The following is a 25,691-nucleotide window of genomic DNA, read 5'->3' as shown; positions in this document are numbered from 1 at the left end:
CTACTGTGTCCCCAAAGCAAAGCTTCCACACTAAATGAGAAAATGCAAGAAGAAATGGATCCCATACTCTACTCTCTAGAGTATCCATACCCTTTGCAACAACTTCATGTAAGAGGTACAGTTTTGGGGCAGGCATTTGGCCTAGCAGTTAAGAGCCCCACGTCCCACATTGGAGTGTTTGCGTTCAATTGCCAGCTCCAGTTCCTGATTCTGACTTCCTGCTGCTGAAAACCCTCCAAGGCAGTGGTGATGCTCAAGTAACTGGGTTCCTGCCATACACATGGTAGACCTGGATGGAGGTCCTGGTTCCTGGCTTAGGCCCAGTCCAATAGTGGCCACTGTAGGTATTTGGGGAGTGAACCAGTAGATGGGGAGTGTTCTCTCTTCCTCTTTCCCTCCCTCTCCCTCTCTCAAAAAACTTAAAACTGCTGGAGCTCGCTACTTTGGCCAATAAATGAAGTACAAATGATTTTGTGCATCTATACCTTGGCTTCAAGAGTTCTTATTTGTATGCACAGCCGCTTCTACCCCCTTCTCTCTCTGCCACCATGGCTAGAGCAAACTTGTTGAACTTGTTCAAAGATGAGAGACCACATGGAGATGCCAGTGTTGTGGTAAAGTGGGTTAAGTTGCTGCCTGGGACACCATCATCCCATATGAGCACTGGTTCAAATCCTGGCTGCTCCACTTCTAACCCAGTTCCCTGCTAATGTGCCTGGGAAAGCAGAAGATAACCCATGTACTTGGGCCCCTGCACCCCATGTGGAAGACCTGGATGGAGTTCTAGGCCTCCTACATGGGTGGCAGGGACAAAAGCGCTTGTGCCATCATCTGCTGCCTCCCAGACTGCACATTAACAGAGAGCTGGACCCGAAGCGGAGGAGCCGGGGCATGAACCAGGCACTCCAGATTGGGATGGGGGCATCTCAAGTGATGACAACTGCTGCGCCAAATGCCTTCCCCAGCCACTTTTGAAGTCTGTAAAAGTACCAATTACTAGGGTGCTAGGATTAGTCCTGTCTTTCCTAAGTTGGCTTCTAATCTACCATGTATCTGCAGAGAATTGTGGTGGTGGCATCATGCAGCATTATGGTCCAGTCTTCTCCTCTACAAAAAGGAACTACTAGAAATAGTGCCTGTGTCATCACTTTCTGAAAACTGCATGTATGCAAGTAAGAAATTAGGTCAGCACTTGAAACACAAGAAGCTCTCAATAAAAGCTAATATTACTACTTGCTGGTGTTCCGAACCAACAGTGTGTAAATGTTGCCTACTCTTTACAGGTTAGATAATGTAACAATCAGAACATCTTTGAACCATCTAAGTGCTACACACTTAAAAATCGACATAACTCCCTTTTGTCCAAGAAGTTTTCACTGATGACTAATAACCTCTCCAGATTTTTGTCTGCTCGCCACAATTCACATCCAATGGTCTTGTTGTTTGATGATACCTCACACAGTTTACCTTGTGGTTCACTGGAAGGAGACTTTTATCTCCTGCAGCATCTACAGTCATGCTGGGCATTGAACCAGAGGAGTTCCTGTCTGGAGTCGGAGGAGGCATCCTCTACTCCCCAACACTTTTAATGTTGGCAGAGACCTGGAAGTCTCAGAGCCAACACACCATAGAGTTTGCAGGCTGTCTCCGCATGGGAACTGCTGGGCCTTTGGCAGTGAAATAGGGGCTTGGAGTTTCTCTGTGCAACACCTTCACTGAGAGCTATTAGCATGACATAACCATTATTTTCCTTGGATTGGATTTTCTCAGGAATACAGCAGCAGGCGCTCCACACGCTGAACATGATAAAAACAAGGGCTGTTTGGCAAGAATGTGCTGTGAAAATAAGCAACAGAAAGTAGGCTACAGTGTAGAGCTCATTCAGAATCCTTTCTAAGAGCTCCCAGCCCTGAAAGCATCTGTCAGTTTTGCCATGCAGGGGAGGGAAAAAACTGTTGAGTGGAAAGAGATCATTTACAGAAAACAGTCAGCTGAAAAAGGTAATGAGTGGTCAAAACAAGCTCATGGAAGATGCATAGTATGAACGAACTGCATGAATTGCAACATTTTTTGCACCAGAATAAATTTATCTTTTTTATTCCATTTTTTCCTCAAACTTTTTGAAGTGCCATCTTACTGAGAATGCTGGAGGACCTTGAAAAATGAAAGGAGGCATTGTTAAAAATGCACATTGCTGGGTGTTGTCCCAGACCTACAAACCCCAGAATCTTGAGGTAGGGGCCGCTGGTATTTACATTCTTACAGCATCTTCTAGTGATTCCAATGCAGGTGGTCTTCCAACCACGTGCTGAGAAATGCTGGCTTCAAAGGAGAGGCAAGACCACCAAGGAAATCTCCTTTAGGAGAAACAAGAGGAAGCAACACAAGAGTGAAGGGCTACGGATAGGAAAGGTCCAAATCCGAGGTGTCAGCCATCGTTCCTAACTCCTATAACAGGCAGAACTCAATTGGGATAGTAATTTGGACCAGGAAAAAAAAAGTCATTGAAGAATTATTGACCATAATAAAGGATTACCTTCAAGGGGGAAGGTGGAACTCTGAGAACACAGGTATTGTAGATGCACGGAGCAGCCCCTACTCAACTACTCATCTTGAGGTTTGGGCAAAACACCAAGGAAGCAGCACATCTGGAACAACTCGCACCTGCCAGGATTAAGATCCAAACACCACTGGAGAAGGTATGGCCATGTCTCTCTGGGTGGCAGAGGTGCTGTGCCAACAGCATCCCTGTAGTGCTCAGGCAGGTGCCCATGGGAGATGCCAAACACTGCTGGCCACTCCTGCACTGCAGAGCTGCTGAGGCCAAGGGCTGGTGTCTCAGGACTGCCATACATACTACCACAAATGACGTGGCTTAAAACAAGAACAATTTCTCTCACAGTTCAAGTCCAAAATCAAGGCATCAGCAGGGCAATACTTCCTCTAAGTGCCCTAGGGAAGAACCTTCTTCCACACCCCACCCACATCCCCCAGCTTCTGGTGGCCCTGGGTATTTCCTGGCTCTGGCAGCAAAGCTCCAATCTCTGATTCCATCTTGACATGGCCTTCCTTCTCTGTCTCTCTCTGTCCCTCTTGTCTGCAGTCTCCCTCTCCGAATCAGGACAGCAGTCACTGGGCTAGTACTCATCCTAATCCAATGTGACCTCAACTTAATTAATCTGCAAACATTCTACTTCAAACAGGTCCTATCCGCATGAATTGTGAGATCACACAGGAACCAAGGAAGAAGATCCCCTTCTTCAGAGGCCCTTCATGATTCTCGACTGATAAAGCTTCATGTTGGGTCATCTGGCGGGGAAGAGATATTCCAGTATTACCTGAAGATCAACGAAGGGTGGGTTTGAAGCTGAGAGCTGAATGGGTTGAAAACTCACACGGCTCACTCCCTTAGCTACCGTGGCCAAATGCATCTTTCTACATACCTGTGACCTCTGTAGAAACTGTGCAGCCCAACTAAGAAAATAAGCTCTCTTTCACAGAAGCGAAGCATTTCTCATCTTCCAAAATGAATGCCAGCAGTCACTATACCCACCACTATGTTAATTACTCCTAAAATTCAGGCACCATCTTCCTGACTATTCCGTTAACTAAAAGCTAACGAAAAGGAAAGAGAAGAAAATGGTGATCATATACTAGTAAGCACATACATAAATAAGCAAGGAGAGAATACACAAAGCACATGTGGTCTTTGTTCCTATTGTTGGTTACAAAACCATAGCTGACATCTGGGGCTTCTTTTCCTGCCTCTAGCAAGGGGACTGCTGGCCCACTCCTCAAATGCCTGCAACAGCCAGGTCTCAGCCAGGACAAAACCAGAAGACTGGAACTCCATCTGGGTCTCTCACCTGGGTGGCAGGGACTCAGGTACTTTAGCCATCATCTGCTGCTTCCCCACCAGGCCCATTAGCAGGATGCTGCATGGGAAGCAGAGGCAAACTGGAACCCAGACATTCTGATGTGGGATGTAACCTCCCAATCTGTGACTGAACTCCTGGACCACACACCTACCCCAAGATTTGGATTCAATTGTAGCAACAATCAAGATACATTGATGGGGTGTGGTTGAGCTTCCTGCAGGTAAACACTAGCCAATAAAACCAGGCTTATTTTAAAGAGCTCCACATTGACCATGTTTTGGTAGATTTTAGAGAATGACTTGTGCAAAACACTTTGTATTTTGTATTTTCACACCATAGGGTACATGATTTAATATGACCACTTTTTTTATTTTTTTTTTTATTTTTTGACAGGCAGAGTGGACAGTGAGAGAGAGACAGAGAGAAAGGTCTTCCTTTTGCCATTGGTTCACCCTCCAATGGCCGCCGCGGTTGGCGCACTGCGGCCGGCGCACCGCGCTGATCCGATGGCAGGAGCCAGGCGCTTATCCTGGTCTCCCATGGGGTGCAGGGCCCAAGGACTTGGGCCATCCTCCACTGCACTCCCTGGCCACAGCAGAGAGCTGGCCTGGAAGAGAGACAACCGGGACAGGATCGGTGCCCCGACCGGGACTAGAACCCGGTGTGCCGGCGCCGCAAGGCAGAGGATTAGCCTAGTGAGCCGCGGCGCCGGCCAACCACTTTATTTTTTTAAAGATTTATTGCTTTATTTGAAAGTCGGAGTTACATAGAGAAGGAGAGGCAGAGAGAATGTCTTCCACCCGCTGGTTCACTCCCCAATTGGCTGCAACTGCTGGAGCTGTTCCAATCCGAAGCCAGGAGCCCATAGCTTCTTCCAGGTCTCCCACGCAGGTCCAGGGGCCCAAGGACTTGGGCCATCTCCTACTGCTTTCCCAGGCCATAGCAGAGAGCTGGATCAGAAGTGGAGCAGCTGGGACTCAAACCAGCGCCCATACGGGATGCCGGCACCGCAAGTGGCAGCCACGCCACAGCACTGGCCCCAATATGGGCACTTTAAAAGATGTTTCTTGAGTACCCAAATGGGTGAAGAAAAATAAAAAGATTTATTTATTTGAAAGGCAGAGTTAGAGGGAGAAGGCGGGAAGAGAGAGGTATTCCATCTGCTAGTCCACTCCCCAAATGGTTACAAGGATGCCAGGAGCTTCATCCTGGTCTCCCAGGTGGGTACAGGGGCCCAAAGACTGGGGCCATCTTCACTGCTTTCCCAGGTGCAGTATCAGGGAGCCGGATTGCAGGTGGAATTTATCTCACTTCATCCTCCTAACAGGAGGTCTGCCCATTTGCCGTAAATTTTACATCTAGAAAAAGGTGTCTGGAGTAACATTTAGGTCTGTTCACCGAGGCTAAATTTGCTTAGCCCTGAAGAGCTGGGGCCAGTGGGGTGTGGTCCCATGCCTGGCTGTAAGAGCTATGATTGAGGTATGCACAGGCTGCCACGGGAATACAAAGGAGGCGCATCTTGGGCTCTCCACGACCTCCTGACCAAAATGCGCGTCCTTCTGCTCAGCACTTCTCTACCTGGGGGCCCAACTCCTCAACCGCTCCTTCAGCCCAGCTGGGAGCCTCTTTCTGCAATCGATGTGGGAAGTCATCGCTGGGCGTCTCCAGCCCCGAAGAGCTCAGTCCAGGAGACACATCTTCCTTCCTTAACCATACCTCAGCGCCTCACACCCGACCACCCACCGCACCCTCACTCCCTGCCCTCCGCTCCAAGCCCGGACCCCTTCGTCAGCACTTGCAGCGACTCGGCCCTATTCGTGCGGGGTATATGATGGGCTGCCCGGACTCCGGGCGGCGCACCGGAAGTGGCGCTATTGGGCGTCGGGAGGTCGCAACTGGCGCCGCACCTTCTGGTTGGGAGTTGCTAGAGCTGGTGCTTCCCTCTTAAGAGTCCCCGAGCTACCGGCGGCGGAACGGTTTCTGGGTCTTGGGGGGCTGCGCCAAGACCGAGCGAGTTGGGAGCTGCTCGCCCGGCTCTGCCAGCAGGTGCGCCCTGGGTGCTTGGGGCTGGGGGTGAGAAGGCCGCCCCTGAGGTCCCTCCCCGGGCGACCCCTGGGAGCTTCGTCCTAGGCCTCCTGGAAGAGTCTAAATTAGGAAAGGCGCTAACCCTTCTCCAGAACCAGGCCCTTTTTCCTACGAGATTAGTTTCGCGCTCCCCCCTTAATCTGCTGTGGAAGAAACGGGCAGAGGAGGTCGTAGGCATCTGCCGCCGGTTATGCAGCTGGGAGGCGACAGATCTGGATCCACAGCGAGCCTTCAGGCGCCAGTGTCCTGGTCCTTTGCGCAGCAGCAGGGTTCTCAAGCTTTTATCTTCATCAGGAACCCCGGGCGAGGGTGGCGGTGGCTAGCAAACGGGTGCTGGGACGCCGCGGGACGGGGCTGTGGGATCTGTGTGTTAACCAGTTGTCCCCTCCCTCTCGTGCGAACGGAGCTGGAAGGTGAGCGGGTCATTGGCCTTCTGGGGACTGTAGCTAATTGTATTAACCTTTTGAGGCCTTGTTCAGAGACAGTAATATGGTTCCCCCACATGTCTTGTGAACTGGAGCATTGTTTTCTGTCTCGTGGACTCTTTTGAGCAGAGCCTGTACCATCTCCCCACCTATTAGATGACCATGTAATTCGTACCACCTGGGGGAATTGGTGAACAAACACATACAGATTCCTAGACTCCGCTCTTCCCTGATCAGAGGGTGGAAATCAGTAGGCTAAACAAGCTTTAAAATGAGCCTGCTGTCATTGGGGACTTGACATGTGAAGATTTCTTAGATCTACAATGAAGTGCGTCAAAGATCTGGAACCTGGACCTTGCATCCCAGTATTTGCTTGTTTCTTTTGATTATAGCTCCGTAGCCGCCTGTATTTGCTGTGGGCTGAACTTTTACTGGCATACATGTCAAATTAGTATTACTGGCAGTTATGAGGTGGATCTTTCACTTAGCTGAATACTTGAACTTAATAAAATTTGAATGTTAATCTACTGTTGATTTCCTGAGTGACTTTGGATAACTCACTAAACCTAGTGATCTCCATGTAGGCGGCATATCATCATCTTCTATACTGTTATTAAAAAGATAAATTCCTGTATTCATTCTAGATTAGATTTTCTAGATGTGGGTGATAGATGTTTTAGACTTGAGTTTATTATTTTTTTAAAAATATTTATTTATTTGAAAGAAGTAGAGAGAGGGAGTGCTGATTCACTCCCCAAATGGTGGCAATGGCCAGGGCTGAGCCAGGCCAAAGCCAGGAGCCAGGAACTCCATCTGGGTCTCCCATGGGGGTGCCAGGGAGGCAGGCACTACGTTAGCAGAGAGATGGATTGGAAGTGGAGCTGGGGGAGCTTGAATGGTGCTCATATGGGATGCAGGTGTGACAAGCGGTGGCTTAACCTGCTGCTCCACAATGCCAGCGTCAAATTTTAAAATTTTATCTTAACAAATAATAATTGTGTGAGGTACAGTATAGTAGTTTGAGATGTATCTATATCATAGAATGATTAAATCAATCTGATTAACATTATCCCCTTACATTGTCATTTTTCGTGGTGGAAACATTTTGAAATCTGTTGCAGTGATTTTGAAATATACATTGTTATCATCACCATTCTGTTCAGTAAATTACTAAAGCTTATTCTTGTTGAACTGAAGATTTGAACCACTTAGCCAACCCAGCCGCTGGTCACTGCATCCTGCTCTCTACTTCTGTGCGTTTGACTTTCAGATTCCACACAGAAATGAGATCACCCAGTCTTTGTCCATGCCTGGCTTACTTCACTTTGTGTGACGTCCTCCAGGTTCATCCACCATGGGTGTTTTCCACAAACTTCCAGGGCGGTGTGTTGCAGCCAGTAATAATTGAATATGGAAATACGCTTGAGAGCTGAGTTCTCAGCCTGTTTCTGTTGTCCAAGTAGGTGAACATGGGCGTGTAAGAGTCCTTATGCTCTACTCTTGGCAACTATAAGAGTCATGAGGTTTGTGACAGGTCCTGCCTGACTTCAGGCTTTCTTCACAAGCGCTTCCTTGTGAAAGTACTATGGTTTCGTTAGGAAAGATCAGCAGTCCCCAGTAGTAGGCTTGGTGAGTGGGATGCGGAGATGACAGAAGTTGATTTTGTATCAGAACTCTGATCACTACGCTGCCATCTGTGCTGCCTAAGAGGATTATAACGACACCCCCCCCCCCCCCTTAGGAGATCAAGCTCTTACAACCCTAACTAACAGCATCTTTCTTTTTTAAACAGCAGATACCACTGTGTGGTTTGAATCAGGAATGAGAGCTTTTGAAAGCTCAGAGCAGACTTCGGTTTGGTCAACATGGAGGACAAAAGGCGACGAGCCCGAGTGCAGGGAGCCTGGGCCACCCCTGCTAAGAGCCATGCTGTTACCCAGCCAGGCAAGAGCCTAAGGGGGTCGTGTCTGTGGTGCGGGAGGGGCTACTTCCATCCTCTTTTACTTACACGCTTTTGACTTATTTTTGATTGTCATTTCAGTTGATGTTGAGGGATTGTTTAAAATGTGGCTGGCAGGTGGTTTGATTCTTTTGATGGTGAGAGAAGGGCGGGGTTCCTCCTATTTGGTTAGTACCTTCAGCCCTGCCAGTGTGTGTTCGGCTCTCCTGCTGACCCACCCACTAATTTTTTGATGCTGTGGAGGTCAGTCTTTGCCATGTGACTTTCATTGGCCCTTGTGTAGAGGGAGACTTTCCCTTTTTTGAGGCTGTTCTCTTTCTTTCTTCAGCTACCACCTCTAAGAGCCGTCTCCACCAGACACCTGCCCAGAACTGGAGGAGCAAGGAGCACCCTCTGCCTGACAGAGAGTTCGTGTTCAGAGAACCCCAGCAGGTAGATTCTGGCTTCCCCTGTAACCTTTACCAAGATTTGCTTATAAAAACTTATATGTCTATGTTTATGTCTGTCTGTCTGTCTGTCTCTCTCTCTCTCTCTCTCTCTGTAACTGACTTTCAGCCAAAAAATTAAATATTTCAAGTTGCCCATAATCTGGCTCAGAATATCCAATTACATATATCGTATTTAAAAATAAATAAATAAAGCTGTGTTCAGAGAGTAGACACTCAAATAGTGACTGGATAAATTCACTAATGAATAACAAGGAAAAGGACTGTAATACTTATGAAATGTGAAGTATTGCAATTCGTTGGTATAGCTGAGGATTCTTTGTGGTCTGCCCCCAGTTTATGGTCATGTTTAGTTTTTTGGCAAGGAGACTGTACCATAACTTGAAGGTAGAGATTATACCATGACCAGAGCTTGCATCGACCAGTGCAAGTTTTAGTTCAAACGATCCTAAAACCATGCTTTCTTCAATGTTAAAGCTGCAAGTATTTTTGAAATTGGATCGAAATTTCAGTTATTTTGACAAAATACCTGATACTTAGCTCTTTTTTTCCATGGGGAAAAATGTAAAAAACAAAACAAAACAAAAAAAAAACACTGAAGATTCACTTTTTTATAATATGGAAAAAACAGTTTGAAAAAATCAGGCATCTTGAGGCTGGTGGTGTGGCTCAAAAAGCTGTTGCCTGTAATGCTGGTATCCCATACAAACTCCAGTTTGAGTCCCAGCTGTTCCACTTCCAATCCAGCTCCCTTCTAATCACCTGGGAAAGCAGAGGAAGAGAGCGCAAGTGCGTGGGCCCCTGCCACCCATGTAGGAGACCTGGCTGGAGTTCCCGGCTCCTGGCTTTGGCCTGGCCCATCTCTGGTCATTGTGGCCATTTGGGGAGTGAACCAGGATATGGAAGATCTGTCTCTCTCTGTAACTCTGCCTTTCAAATAAATAAATAATCTTTTAAAAGAAAATGAGGCATCTTGCTGAAGTCATGATTATGTAAATAATTGTCAGAAGGTCTTATTTTATACTGTACCTTCTGTTTTTTTTTTTTTTTAATCTGTTTTATGTAAAGATTTTTCCAGATTTCCTGGCCAACAGGAAGCTTGATGAATTCTAATTGTATCCTCTTTTCCTGTCTGCTAGCGAGTGTGAAGTAGTTCCAAGAACAGAAACCAGGATCTGTGATGGGGTAGAAAGAGGTTGGAATAACAAAGGGATCGTTTGCACCCTCATTTATTTTTGAGCAGAAATGGGAGGCCGTGGGTAAGTCATTCGCCCTGAGGATTAGGAATCCTTCTGGAAGTAGCTCTGCTGTTTCTTTGCAGGTGGTGCGGCCCATCCCAGAGCCTCGAGTGATTGAGTAAGTGACCTGCTGCCTCCTGCAGCTTTGCCTGCAATGAAATGGAGAGCCCTGCCTCATTCCCTCAGCCTCGTTTTCCATCTGGAAGAGAAGGGCTTAATTTTAGCTGGGAGATTCCTATCTCAGATGTCTTTAAACTTGATCTTTTGATAAGACTTCGAATTTGCTTGATGGTATGGAAAATGCAACAAGATCTCCGTCCATTAAATTTTGACTCAGCTATAGATTTCCTGGCCTTGCTTCACTGATACCCACAGGCAGTAAGCTAAAACAGCTCTGAGGTCAAGATGGAGGTTTTTCCCCGAATCCCTGAGGCATAGCTCTTCAAGAAGCCCCTGAGTACCATTTTACTAGCAGTGCTTATCACAGTTGCTAGCAATCTGGGTGAACTTAGAGTCCACTTATTAAAGCCACGTAATTGTACCAGGGCAGTTTAAATGTGAGTAACCATCATTATGTGGGTCGATGTCTAAAATGTTCTTACCCAGAGTTGACGAGAAATGCTTTGACGACTCTTTTCCTGCTTCTCAGTTTCCATCTGCAGTAGATGAATTGTCAGTAAAAACTGTCCTTTATTTTAGCAAATGAGCATTAGGTGTACGTTGTTACCCAGGAGTAATCTGTTATGATGTTTGGCTATTGGCAGGTTGATCTGCACGTTTAAAGAAATTTGAAATTAACACAAAAGTCAATAGTCATAACTTTGTCATTAGTAGCTGTTAACTGGTCTTTAGGTTGGTTCTTTCCATCTCTGGATTTTAGTTTTTTTTAATCTTTAAGAGGTTGGACCACATAATCTCTAAAGACCCAGTCTAGTTCTAATAGTCTTTGATTATTTTTAAAATATCAGTGTGGTATTGCCTTCATTGGTGATACAGAAAATAAGCAAAACCAAGAACCCTGTTACTAGGTACAGATGGCACATTCGGGCAAAAAAAAAAAAAAAGGGAAATTGTGAATTTGCAAGTTAGAGGAGAGTGACAGAACCCACTCCTATTGGACCATAGGGTTTGTTAATTATGGTCATCTAAAGTTTGCTGGACTTTTTTTAGTAGACATAAATGTGCTCTACATTTAAAATGAGCTGATTTCTAGATGCCCCAAATATGTCACATTGAAACATTGTATGCATACCCTAGGAAATGTTATAGATAACTCATAGAAATGTGATTAGTACTGCATGTGTGATAGCATTTTGGCTTAAAGCTCAGAGAACTAACTTCTGTTTCAGAAGGTGACGTAAAAACCGTCCCTTTATGTTAGTCTCATTAAAGTATCTCTGAGAATGGTCTGCCCTAGTTGTCTTAATAGATGCACCACTCCAGTCCAATACTACTTTCACCTTGTGGACCTCACATTTGATTAAATTCAGTTATCTATTTGCACCCACTGGGGAACAATAGCAATCCATGCCTGCCCTCAAGGAGCCCACAGTGTAGTAAATGAAATAGACATGTAAACAAATTGCAATATTACACCCATAAAACAGTAGGCTATGCATCAGATACAGAGGATGACATGGGTGACATGATTTGGGTGGAATATGAGTCAGGAAAAGTTTAGAAAAGGTGATGCTGAGCTGAGATTTTTGGAGAGTGAATTAGAATTTTCCACTGGAGCAAAGCTGGTTGGGGATGCTGGGGGTGAGAAGGTATTCCCACATGTGGAAAATTATGGCGTTAGAAACACAGTGGCATATGCAGAGGTTGATTGCTACTTGCTGGAGGATGATGAATCCACGCGAGCAGTTAGAAGAGGGAGGTGGACCCCAGGGAGCTTGGATGCAGGTACAGGAGCCGTGGATTCTGATCCAAGGAGGAACTTAGCCATGCATCCTTGAAAGCAACAAGAGCGCAGAGCCCTGAGATGTGCTTGCAGCCAGTTAGGTGCATCCCTGTTCCAGACTCTCCAAAGGGAAGCACCTTTTTGCCTCTAACACCCCTCTGTGTGACAGATTCCTGGACCATATCTGCCTAAATTCTGTGTGAAGTATAAACAGATAGAATCAGAATTTATTTTATCCCATTTGTTGCCTCCATGTTCTGCTCTTATCAGGGTTCTGTTCCCAGTGCCATGAAAATGATGTATCAACATCTTGCTGCTAGTCTCAGTGGTAGAGGAAGGTTGGGATTGTGTCTCTATGGATTTTGGTAAGCCAGGACTTTGGGAACTCAAGACGGTAGAACATTACTGTTTTGCCTCCTGCTCATCATGCTAACAAGTCTCTTTCCTTTGTTTCTTTAGCAGGGAAGGTGTTTATGAGATCAGCCTGTCACCCACAGGTGTATCTACGTAAGTGAATCCTCACTAACATGACTGTTATTATCATCAAGTTACCATCTCTCTTTTTGGTTTAAAGATTTATTTTATTTATTTGAAAGGTAGAGTTAGAGAGAGAGAGAGATCTATCCACTGGTTCACTCCCCAAATGGCCCCAAGAGCTGGAGCTGAACTGGCCCAAAGCCAGGAGTCAAGAACCTTCTTCCGGGTCTCCCACATGGGTTGAGAGGCCCAAACAAACACTTGAGCCATCTTCTGCTGCTTTCCCAGGTGCACTAGCAGGGAACTGGATCACAAGTGGAGCAGCTGGGACTCAAACTGGTACCCATATGGGATGTAGCATTGCAGACAGTGGCTTAACCCACTGTGCCACAATGTCGGCCCTCAAGTTAGGATCTTCTAAATTAATGCACTCACTGACTTGAAGTAGGTAACTTTTACCCTTCAAATTCTTGGAGAGCAAGAAAATCTTTTTATGTGGTATTTCTACCTTCAAAACTTTTTCTCATAGGCAAGCTTTTGGCATAGCATTTCAGACACCACTTGGAACACTCACATCCCATATTGGAGTGCCTGGTTCAAGTCCCAGCTCCACTACTTCTGATCTAGCTTCCTGCCGATGCACACCCTTGGGGGCAGCAGAGGATAGCCTGAGTACTTGGGTCCCTGCCACCCACATTCTAGACCTGGACTGAATTCCTAGCACTTGGCTTTGGCCTGGCCGAGTCCTGGCAGAATCCTCAGTGAACTAGCAGATGGAATAGCTCTCTGTCTCTGTCTCTCTGTCTTTCAAGTCAAATGAGAATAAATAAATTAAAAAACAAAGACCGGCGCCATGGCTCACTTGGCTAATCCTCTGCCTGCGGTGCCGGCACCCCTGGTTCTAGTCCCGGTTGGGGCGCCAGATTCTGTCCCGGTTGCTCCTCTTCCAGGCCAGCTCTCTGTTGTGGCCCGGGAGTGCAGTGGAGGATGGTCCAGGTCCTTGGGCCCTGCACCCCATGGGAGGCCAGGAGAAAGCACCTGACTCCTGGCTTTGGATCGGTGCAGTGCACCTACCTCAGCGACCATTTTGGGGGTGAACCAATGGAAGGAAGACCTTTCTCTCTGTCTCTCTCTCTCTCACTTTCTAACTCTGCCTGTCAAAAAAAAATTAAAAAACAAGTCATTTTCACAGCCTGTTTGTCATATATGGTAACTATTCACTACCCCAGAATGGGGCAGGGGCCAAGGGAGGTTGTAACTTAATATCAGAGTTGGGTCTGGCCTCAACTTCTGTGTTGTGAGTGCTACATTATATTACTATATATTGCATATATCATTATGTTGCCACTTTTGGATGGATTTCCATAAAGTTAAAGAGTGTACTATTTAGGGTATATTCATTATTTGTTACTTTGAAAGCATCACCTTACTGCAGGAGTATAATAGTTCTCATTACAAAGTGAGACATTGAAAGCAAATGTATTAGAACTTACACATCTAAATGAATTACTTAAAAAGTGTTTTTTTTTTTTAAAGAAATCTTTTAAAGAAAATATTTATTTGAAAGAGTTATAGAGAGAGGAGGAGAGACAGAAAGAGAAAGAGATCTTTCATCCTCTGGTTCACTCCCCAGATGGCTGCAACAGCCAGGCTGGGCCAGGCCAAAGCCAGGAGCCAGGAGCTTCTTCTGGGACTTCCACATAGGTGGTAAGGGTCCAAGCACTTGGACCATCTACTGCTGCTTTCCCAGGCCATTAGCAGGGAGCTGGATTGGAAGTGGAGCAGCAAGGAGAGGAATCAGTGCCCACATGGGATGCTGGCATCATAGGTGGCAGCTTTATCTGCTATGCCACAATGCCAGCCCCTGAAAAAGGCTCTCTGTAAGAACCATTGGCACTGCTGTTGTTATAATGCTGTTTGCATTTAACAGGAACACAAGAAAGCCAATTGTGTTATTTTGGTCATATCTCATTATTAATCAAGTACGGCTTCAAGTGAGCATTGGCTCTTAAAAAAAAATGCACCTTTAGAATGAAGATTTACTGTCACCAAGGCTGTGGAAGAGAGCGTTCTGTGGGCTTTCAGAATATTTCTTAAGTAAGACCTCCAAAATGATTTTGAGCTGAATTGGCATTGTTGAAAAAAGCATGTTCAGTGAGAGGAAGAGCCTTCATTTCTGTATGTTTGTTTTGATATAACAGTCTCCATCTTTCCCTAAAAACGGCATAGTCTTGAAAGACTACCAAGTATTGTGTTTTTGTTTTTGTTTTGTTTTGTTTTGTTTTGACAGGCAGAGTGGACAGTGAGAGAGAGACAGAGAGAAAGGTCTTCCTTTGCCATTGGTTCATCCTCCAATGGCTGGCGCACCACACTGATCTGAAGCCAGGAGCCAGGTGCCTCTCCTGGTCTCCCATGCGGGTGCAGGGCCCAAGCACTTGGGCCATCCTCCACTGCACTCCCGAGCCATAGCAGAGAGCTGGACTGGAAGAGGGGCAACCAGGATAGAATCCGGCACCCCGACCGGGACTAGAACCCGGTGTGCCGGTGCCGCAAGGCGGAGGATTAGCCTGTTGAGCCATGGCGCCGGCCCAAGTATTGTGTTTTAAATTTTCTTTTTTTTACTTATTTGAGAACCAGAGAAAGAGAGAAGGGTAGACACACACACACACACACACACAGAGCGAGCGAGCCAGCTCCCATTGGCTGGTTCACTCCCTAAATGCTCACAATGGCTGAGACTGAGTCAGAAGCTGGGAGCCGGCCATCCAAGTGTCCCATATGTGTAACAGAAACCCAGTTTCTTGAACCATCACTGCTGCCTCCCAGGGTCCATATTAGCAGAAAACTGGAGTCAGGAGTTAGAGCCGGCAGTCGAACTGAAGAGATACTGTGTTGTAGAATGCAGGCATTTTAACTGCTAGATTCAATGCCTGTTCCCCACTAGTTGTAGAATCACACAGAGCCAGGCATTTTATTGGTTATTCTGTTTACCCTTCAGGGTGACCCAATGCAGTAGATATCATCTCCAGGTTATAGATGAGAAAACCAAGGTTCAGGGTGGTTACCAAAGTTGCACAGCTTTGCCATGCTGGAGTAGTGTTTGCACCAAAATCTATCAAAGCCCTGTGCATCTCTTCATCCCTTTTCCTGCATTTCCACTTTTACTTGTCTTAGTGAGAAAGGAGTTTATTTTACACCTGGAGCACTCATCCTGGTTGATACTAGGCTCTGCTTGCCACGGGAGGTGATAAGAGGGTTTCACTTACCAGCAAAAGGAAGTGTCCAGATTCATTTATTCCACTAACGGTTAGACTCTAACCTGTCTTTGTTCTTTAGTTAATAACGCTTCTTTCTACATCAAGGGTGCGTCTGTATCCTGGCTTCATTGATTTAAAAGAAGCTGACTGGATGCTGGAACGGCTTTGTCAGGATGTGCCCTGGAAGCAGAGGACCGGCATCCGAGAGAGTAAGTAGATCTCGGATGTTGCAGCGGTCGCTGCCTTGTCTCTCTCCAGAATGTTCTCTAACGCCATGGCCTCTGCTCACCTCAGCCAGCCCTAAACAGAGATTGAAAACTTGAGACAATAAGGATGACCAGGAAATAGCCTGTCAAAGGGGACGGGGCAAGTATTCCAGACAGACGACACAGCAGGTGGAAGGCCCAGAGGTCAGAGTGTGGCGGTGGGAGTTCAGGGAACTACAGGAAGCTTGGTTTGGCTGTGCTGTGGTTGACGTTCGTGAGAGTTGCAAATACACATTTGTTTTCATGTTTCAGTGAGCTTTTTGACATACTCTCATACCTATCTCCCTTCGCATCCTTCACTGCCTCCATTAGTTCAAGTGGTACCAACTTTCTTCTTTCTTAGAAACTTCCAGGCTTCCCATTTGCTGAGTCCATATGGCATGCATTCTTTCACAATTCTTACTTACCTTTAGTGCTCATTTTACTTTCACCAGAAGAGTCTTGTCCCCTCTAGCTTCAGCATCGTAACCTCCTGAGCTTGGAAAGGTGACGCAGCGGTTTTATACACCTGACTTGGGAGCTGCTCCGCTGTGGCTGTCCACCCGCCAGCAGTGCCTGTTATACCACAGGTGGTCACTGGGAGGCGTCTGTGGTCTAGCATAGACTTTCTGGCACATTGTGAAGAAAGCACAGCAGATCCTGGCTTCGTTTCTGTTACTCACATCAGAACAGGAGTCAGCTTTCTCGGGACAGCTTTTCCCAGCTCCCGGCGGTTTCTCCAGCAAGGCTTTGTTGATAGACGTGGCTTTGTTGGCTCTGTCATTCGAAGTAATTGTTAATTTTAAGCAGGGTACCGTTAAGTGAGTCTCTGATTCTTGGGTTTCTTATTTATAAATTTAAACTAATAATGGTACCTATCTTATAAGGTTGTTGAATTGACTAAATGAGATAATGCATGATGAGTCTAAGAGAATGCCTGGTACATTGTAAGCCTACAATGAATGTTAGCTGCTTTTATTATCGTTTTTACTATTGTTTTAGGAAAAAATAGAAGATTTATGGATAACTCTCTCTCTACATAAGTTTGGATATCAAAGACTTCTGACTCAAATCAGCTACATGCTATAGATAGAGCACTTTCTCCATTCAGAATCCAAAGGGCCACTACAACATTGCACATGGGGATGAACAGCTTGTCTTGATTCTCAAATGGACATTATGCTACAGATGCCTGCCTACAACGGTTCAGGCTCCAAGTTCTGGTTTGTTTTTTTTTTTTTTTTTTTTTTGGTTTTTTTTTCGTTTTTTAAAGATTTATTTATTTGGAAGCGCAGTTACAGAGAGGCAGAGGCAGGGAGAGAAAGGTCTTCCATCTACTGGTTCACTCCTCAAATGGCCACAACGGCCAGAGTTTGGCTGATCCGAAGCCAGGAGCCAGGAGCTTCTACAGGGTCTCCCATACGGGTGCAGGGGCCCAAGCACTTGGCCATCTTCTACTGTCTTCCCAGGCCATAGCAGAGAGCCTGATTGGAAATGGAGCATCCAGGTCTCACACTGGCACCCAAGTGGGATGCTGGCACTGCAGGTGGCAGCTCATCCACTATGCCACAGCGCCGACCCCCAGGTTCTGTTTTTTGAGACCTTTGCTAATCGGAGCCTTGCCGGTTCTCAGTGTGACTCTCACTTTTATTCTGTCATCACGAAGCAGACTGGTCACACACAATCTCAGCTCAGAGCCTCAGTCCAGGAATGTGTGCCTGTGTGCTTTCTCTTGCCTTTCCTTCCCAGTAACTCCAACTCATTCTGCTTACCCCATCCCATATCCTCTATGAAGGTGAAGCCCGGGGTCAGAGCCCATCCTTCCTCTGCCTGTATCTGTCTCACAGCTTCTTACATGTTTTAAGATTCACAGTTGGCTCTCATTAGGTATACCTTGAGTAGCACTCAGCGATTTCAAAAGCCCTGTGTTTTCTTTCTTAGATATAACTTATCAGCAGCCGAGACTTACAGCATGGTATGGAGAACTTCCTTACACTTATTCAAGAATCACTATGGAACCAAATCCTCACGTATGTTGAAGTATTGTCATTGGTATAGCTTTATCATCTATGTACTTAAGTGTTGAGCACCACAAAACACCCATAAATTCTCTTGCAGAGCTGCGTGGTGGTTCCTAGTTCAAAAACCCTCTGGGCTCCACAGTGGGTCTTTGAGCTTGTTACCACTTGTGTGCTTTTGATCCATAGATGAACTTGGAGAATGAGAAAAAAACTGGAACCAGAGTCCAATATTTCAGGAAAATGAAATATTTCTAGTAAGCCCAAGCTTTTCTGACTGTGACTCTTCTATTTACGTCCTGGTTCACATTTGCTGTGGGGCCGTATGCTTAGGATGGGCCAGGGAAGTCAGAATACCTTTTTCCACTTCTCAGGCTCATTTGCTATTTGTAAAACAATCTGGTGTTTTTCTTGTTGACTTTGTAGTTCATTCTGTGGCTGCTTTCTCAGACTTGCAACTTCATACTGCTTTTGGCTTATCTCTGCTGCCTCTTTTGTGTTTAGAAATTACCAGCACAGGAGACAAAGATATTCTAGTGTATAAATTAAACCAGAGGATAAAGTCCAAGAAATAGCTCCCTGCTGAGTTCCTGGAATCTTGCCCTTGGCAAATGATGTCATGCTTTAATGAAAAAGATTTTGAAGGAAATGGAGTTTTGCTTATGACATTGACATACACAGAAGTGTGACCCATGTTAGCACTTCTAGCACAAACCACCATTTTACTAAAATATTCAGGGACAGAGCAGTGGTAGGGTGCATGGCTTTTTCAAAGAGATGCGTTTTGGTTTCTTGGGCTGCATTTGGAATGTAACCCTGGGAAGTGGTGAGACCCTGTGTATGTGAGGTTGCTTTGGAAACATGGAGAGAATATAATTAGGTCAATCCATTGTAAATGACTGTCCTTGCCTCTGTCAGGATGAGTCCGCCCTCTTGTTAAATGTCATAGCAAAGAACTCGAGGACTAAATAGGCTATTCCTCCTCATTCATTCCAGTTAGTCTTTTAGAACAGGATTTCTTACCCTCAACAACGTCAGACTTTCCAGCCTGACATTTGGGGCTGCATAAATCTTTGTTGTGGAGCTGTCCCATGAATGGTAGGTTGCTTAGCAGTGTCTGTGACCCCCCCCCCAACTAGATGCCAGTGGCACCTGTCACCCCATCATGATGACCAAATATGACTCCAGGTATTGCCAGACATCTGCTGGGGGACAGAATTGCTCCTGGTTAAGTACCACTATTTTAGGAGTGGATGTTTGTTTCTGTGGTTAAGATGCCACTTGGGATGCCCACATCCCATTCAGAGTACCTAGGTTCAAGTCTTGGTTCCACTTCCAATTCTACCATCTTGCTAATGCACAGCCTAGTAGTTGGAGCCCTGCCACCTAAGTGGAAGACCTGGGTTGAGATCTGGGCTCCTGGCTTCACCCTTGGCTGTCCCTGTCTCTCTGCCTTTCAAAAAAAGGAAAAAAGAACTACCATTTTACATAAGCATAAGGCATATGAGGTCAGCTAAAGAAAGTAGCCCTTTACTATCTTACATTTGGGAACACTTGGTCAACTCTTCAAGATAATTTTTTATGGCAATCCTGTGTTTTACATCAATGTAAGTAATATGTGATTATTATTGAAAATTTAGAAACTGCAGCTAAGAAAAAGTAATATTAAAATGTTAGCAATTCTCCAACCTGGTGTTTTGGTTCCAATCTTGTTTTGAGAGACAGATATGGGGGGAGGGGAAGAAAGAGAGGAGAGGGGGGCGGGGAGAAAGGGGAGAGAGGAGAGAGAGAGGAGACAGCTTTCATCCACTGGCTCACTCCCCTAATGCCTGGGATGGCTGGGCTGGGCTGAGGCCAAAGCTGGGAACTCAACCCAGGCCTCCCATTTGGGTAGCAGGCCCCCAGTTACTTGAGCTTGAGTTACTGCTGCTTTCCTGGGTCTCTATTAGCAGGAACTGGAGTTAGGAGCCGGAGGTGGGTGTCGAACCCAGGTACTCCAATATGGGATGGGGGGTTTCAATAAGTGATAACCACTAGGCCAAATGCCCACCCCTAATATTTTTTTTATTTTAGATACATATATGTAGTGAATTTTTTTTTCTATGGGAAGAAAACCAACTGTGTGTACTACATTTCATTTATATATCATTAATGTGTTTTAGTGTCATTAAATATTCTGTGGTATCACTTAATAGCTGCAGGGTATATCACATTCTAAGTGTATTATAGTTTGTTCAAGCAAGCCCTTTTTGTTGGATGGTAAGATGTCAGGTTAGAGTTGCTTAATCTGGATTTGACTGGCTCATCACTGTGTTCATTGCCAATAGATTTCATTCATTTATATACTATCTGGAACTAAAGAGTTACCCCTTTTTCAGACTCTTTCAAAGGAGGGTTCACTAATGAGTGTACATGTATGTTAGGGTGCTTGTTTAATTTTATAGTGGTGATGACCTGAATCCTAATATGTCACAGCAAAGGAGCAGCAGGGTTATTCATAAAGTTTCAGATTTCTGTCTGTCTGTGTGCAGATGAAACACTCCTTACATGAACTCAGACCTGGCAACTTGACCTCTCCTTTCTCCTACTCTGGCCCCAGGGGTACCTCTGTGGTAACACAGGACTCTACAAAAAGCTGAAATCCACTGAATAGGTCCTTTTACTTCTGTAAATTCATGTTTTCTCATACTCTGTGATTCATGTTTTCTCATACTCTTTCCCTCAAATGTCTTTTAAGGATACAATGTCTTCACTGAACACCGAGATGACGCTGAATTTTAATATAGACATTCGGCTCTGTGGAATCTGTATATAGAATATTGGTTGGAGAGTCTAAATTAATCCTCTAGTTCATTATCCCCCTTTTCTCCTTTTCTCTGTACTTCACTACCAAAAATAAGCAAGAAAAAATATGTACCCACTTAGAAACATAATGCAAACTCGATCTTATCACAGCGCTCAGTTCCTAAGCAAGTCGGGGAAGTGCTAATTAGATTCTCAGTTGCATTGTAGAAAAGTCATCTTCCTCCTTTGCATTCTTGTTTTTCTTGTTTTAAGTATATAATTCTAGATGTAATTCTGATCTTTATCTCCATACGATACATTTAAAGCTGTAAAATAAATAGGAAATATAGCTTGCCGATATTATTATTGGAATTTCACTTTGAAGTTTATTCTCTTGAACATGGATTGTTTAATAACATTTTACTGATTGAAGTTGTTGTCACTATTTTTTAAAAATCTTCTGCTTAGAATTTAGTGTTAATAACTACAAGAAGAAATGCCAGCCGTAACCATGGTTTTCACATCACAGGAAAGTCAAAGGACTTTCATAGTTCCTTCTCCAACAGTTTTCCCTGATGATAACCATGGGATAGTCTTAATAATATTATACTTTCCTTCGTTGAACTTCTTTCGCCACCAAACATATAACACAGATGTTCGGAGAGTTCTGTAAAAACAGCAGTTCTCAAGTTACAATCTGTGGATCCTTTTAGGGTACTCTGTGAAACACTTTTTGGGAATCCACATTTTCATAATAATCCTAAGACTAGGACATGTTCATTGTGCTGACTCTGCACTGATGGCACGAAAGTGGAAATGGGTTGGATTGCTGGTGCCTTAATGTTAAGGCATTATCACCAAACTGTACCAGCAGTCATAGTGTTCTTTGCCAACATGCATTTCTAGTTTAAGGGTTTTTTAAATATTTATTTATTTTATTTGAAAGGCAGTAACAGAGAAGCAGAGGCAGAAAGAGAGAGAAGTCTTTTATCTGCTGGTTCACTCCCCAGATGACCTCAGTGGCTGGAGCTGTGCCGATCTAAAGCCAGGAGCCAAGAGCTTCTTCTTGGTCTCCCACATGGGTACAGGGGCTCACGGACTTGGGCTATCTTCTTCTGCTTTCCCAGGCCATAGCAGAGAGCTGGATCAGAAGTAGAGCAGCTGGGACTTGAACCGGCGCCCGTATAGAATGCCAGCACTGCAGGCAGTGGCTTTACCCGCTACACTACAGCACTGGCCCCTAGTTTAAAGTTTTAAAATGCAGGTTTCTTTTTAAAAAGTCTTTTCTTTTTTTTATTTTTAGTTTTTTATTTTGAAGGTCAGAGAGACAGAAAGGCAGAGAGAGGGAGTGATCTCTTCCATTCAGTGGTTCACTCCCCAGATGTCCAAAACTGCTGGAGCTGGGCTAGACCTATTTTGAGAACCAGGGACTCAATTTAGGTTTCCCACACGGGTTTCAGGGATCTGACTGCTTGAGCATCACAGAGTCCACCTCAGTAGGAAGCTGGAATCAGAAGTGGAGCTGGGACTGGAACCTGGGCATTCTAATATGAGATATGGGTGTTGCAAGCAGTGTTTTCTATGCTGATTCTATTTAAGAGTGCGTGTTGCCAAGGCAGAAAACATTATTAGCTTTAACAAATCTTGGCCTTTGAGTAATTATCTTCTTGAGAGTTTGATGAAATTCGGAGTACATGAAGCATGCCTGCTGCAGAGTGCGATTGTGGAAGCTGTAAGCTGAACTAGCAGTTTTTTTCCTGAACTGTTATTATTACTTAGAAGAACTGGCAAACAGACTTTTTATCCAGACTTGAGTGTTTGGCCGATATTTTCTCATAAATTGAATGAAGTGAGTATCACTTCAAGGAAAACAATGGACAGGATTTGTTACTAAACAAAACAAACCATGGAGTTTTCAAGCAAGAATTAGGTTTTGGAAAACTGTTATCTGTCATTTCGAGGCTGACCTCTTCCCATGACTTTCCTGATTAGATCAGAGATAATAATATTGGGTGTGGTGGTGGCGGTGGTTGTTATTGTAATAATGACATGTGTCATGTTTAGAAGCCCTGTGTAATGCAGGGGACTAATATTTTCCAAATGACTAATGGTTGAGGTTACAAAGTCATACAAGGTTAAAGAGTCATTCAAAGTACAAGCTGAGGGGCAGCGTTGGCTGTGCCTGCAATGTTGGCATCCCACATGGACACCGGTTCCTGTCCCAGCTGCTCCACTTCCAATCCAGCTCACTGCTAATGCACCTAGAAGGCAGTGGAAGATGGCCCAAGTGCTTGGGCCCTGCCACTCATGTAAGAGACCTAGGTGAAGCTCCTGGCTTTGACCTGGCCCAACCCTGGCCATTGTGACCATTTAGGAGAGTGAAATAGATGATGGAAGATTCTCTCTCTCTCTCTCTCTCTCTCTCTGTGACTCTGCCTTACAAATACATAAAGAAATCTTAAAAGAAATGCAAGCTGAGGGGCAGGCATTTGGTCTAGCAGTTAAGACACTGGTTAAGGCACCTGCAGCCCATGTCAGAGTACCTGAGTTCAAGCCCCAGCTGTGGTCCTGTTTCCTGCTAAAGTGCACTAGGGAGTTAGCACGTGACGTCTCAGGTAGCTGGGTTCCTGGCTTCCACATGGAAGGCCTGGATTGAGATCCCACCTCTTAGCTTTGGCCTGCCCTAGTCCTGGCTATTACAGGCATTTTGGAGGATGTGAACCAGTGAACAGGAGCTTTCTGTGTCTCTACCTCTAAGAAGAAGGAGAAAAGTTAAAAATGCAAGCCTAACAGTAGATTTAAATGTAAAAGAATATGAAAAGTTTGACATGATTTCAGATTCCATGGCAGCTATCCTTGAAGAAATCAACACCTATTGAGTTTTCATGTAATATCAAAGAATTTCTGCAATGACTTGAAAAGGCTAAAAACGTATCCTTGTGTGAAGCCAGTTTTCTTCATATGCTTCAGCAAAAACAGCACATTTTAACAGATTGGACCTAAAAACAGATGTGAAAATAAGCTTCTGTTTAAATGAGACATTAGAGATATGTAATTTTTTATATTGGAAATTGATTATTTTTGTAAGAATATTTTTTAACATGATAATGGGTTTATTATTACCTTTTAAATGTATTAACCAATAGTTTCATTATCTCAGCTTTAATTTTAAATACTAATATCAGTATTTTATCAGTTAATTTATTTTTAAAGATTTATTTATTTGAAAGGCATAGTTAACAGAGAGGGAGAGGCAGAGAGAGAGAAGTCTTCTATCCACTGATTCATTCTGCACATGGCTGCAACAGCCAGGGTTGGGACAGACTCAAGACAGCAGCCAGGAGCTTCATCCAGGTCTCCCACATGGGTTCAAGTGATGAAGCACTTGGGGCCATCTTCTGCAGCTTTCCCAGGCCATGGCAGAGAGCTGGATTGGAAGAGGAACAGCTGGGACTGGAACCGGCGCCCATGTGGAATGCCAGTGCCACAGGCGAAGGCTTAGCCTACTACAACACAGTGCTGGCTCTGCTCCTATCAATTTTAATATTGAAATCTATTACCCATGTAAATAAAGGTTCTTTGGTTCCTGAATCATTTTTAATCATGTAAAGTCTGGAACACTGTCCTTAAGTTTCTGTAAAGGACTTGGGATTTCTGGGAGGTAAGACAAGAATTCTAGCAAGACTTTGTATGAACTATGCTGACCTTAGCTCCAAACTACATCCTAAGGTCACAGATCTTAGTTTCTGGTTGTGCACAGGGTGAAGCAGTTCCAAGTATAAACTGTGTAATTGTACTTGGTGCCCGATAGGTGGGGCTGTGAAATTTGCTTGTCTGTAGTTCACAACCCATGCATTTTGTAAGAACATGTCACCATCCCCATTCTGTAGAAAAGCATTGTTTTCCCCTTCAAGTTTTGTTTATGGGAAATTAACCACCCTGGAAGTTCTCAACATCTTTTTGACAAAGCAGTTCAGGAATAGAGCAAACAGAAACAGAAGGCCACCCAGCAGCAAAGTCGTTTCACTCTTCAGATTTCAATCTGGGAGTGCTGACCACCCGGTGATATGTCAGCCACACTGCTCCACTTACCCCCTTCACGGCGGACCTAGGTGACCCCCCTGAGTGTGACGTGGCCTTTTTCATGAAGGTCATATATTTAAAATTAAAAAGATGGGATGGATGGCTGAGACCTGGTCTTCTTGACATTGCTATACCAAATTCGGGACTGTTAACAAATTATAGAGGTCAACTTGCTTCAAAATGGAGATGCTGGGAAGGTATTGAACTATTCTTCTTGCCTTCATTTTATCATTTTCCAAGTGGTTTGCTTATTCCATGCTCCTGTGTATAACGTGGCCAATTTTGCCCTTTCTTTTTCCCATGGGGCTGCCACCTTACGTCTTATGTGACCGTCTCTACGTTTGTCTGGCCTATTGAATGCAGTGGCATCCTGTGCTGAGCACCCTAAAGAGGCGCATTGAAGAGAACACCGGGTACAGCTTTAACTCCTTACTCTGCAACCTTTACCGCAATGAGAAGGACAGTGTGGACTGGCACAGCGACGACGAGCCCTCGCTGGGGAGGTGCCCCGTCATTGCTTCACTCAGCTTTGGCGCCACACGTACTTTTGAGATGAGGAAGAAGCCTTCAGCAGTGAGTATTCTCTTTTATTTGTGTTCTTCCTGCCGCTTATTCTGTGGGGGGGGAAAAAAAAAAAAAGTAGTCTCTAGAAGCTCCTGTTTTCAATACTAGAGGATAGGATCATGCATTTTGTTGATGAAACATTCTCAGCTGATTGTTTACACCATGGTTAACTTTGGACTTCCGAAGTGCTCATTCATTCATTCACTTAGCCATCAGGAATTGCGCCTCGTGCTAGGTGCTGGGCATGTGTTGACGGAAAGGACAGAGGTAGTCCCTGTCCTCATAAAGATGTGGTCTAGTGGGGGTAGAGAGGTATCGTTGGTTACGC

General features: G+C 44.9%; 1 protein-coding gene across 6 annotated transcripts in view; it reads left to right on the top strand.

Annotated features, from left to right (window-relative positions):
- Window positions 1-2,215: 2,215 nt before the first annotated feature.
- ALKBH3 (alkB homolog 3, alpha-ketoglutarate dependent dioxygenase) overlaps window positions 2,216-25,691 on the top strand; it is a 44,555-nt gene continuing 21,079 nt past the window's right edge. The window contains exons 1-8 of one of the 6 annotated variants that reach the window (XM_062196276.1): window positions 2,216-2,699; window positions 3,204-3,355; window positions 8,181-8,332; window positions 8,677-8,780; window positions 12,395-12,442; window positions 15,775-15,878; window positions 17,856-17,944; window positions 25,163-25,372. In XM_062196276.1, coding sequence (XP_062052260.1) covers window positions 8,210-8,332; window positions 8,677-8,780; window positions 12,395-12,442; window positions 15,775-15,878; window positions 17,856-17,944; window positions 25,163-25,372 — 678 coding nt within the window. In that variant the 5' untranslated portion in view covers window positions 2,216-2,699; window positions 3,204-3,355; window positions 8,181-8,209. The other 5 variants (XM_062196277.1, XM_062196278.1, XM_062196275.1 and 2 more) reach the window with 5 other exon arrangements.

This window comes from Lepus europaeus, chromosome 7, assembly GCF_033115175.1.
Source record: "Lepus europaeus isolate LE1 chromosome 7, mLepTim1.pri, whole genome shotgun sequence".
Taxonomy (NCBI): domain Eukaryota; kingdom Metazoa; phylum Chordata; class Mammalia; order Lagomorpha; family Leporidae; genus Lepus; species Lepus europaeus.
Note: the sequence above shows the minus strand (reverse complement) of the source record. Positions and strands in the feature narration are given on the sequence as shown.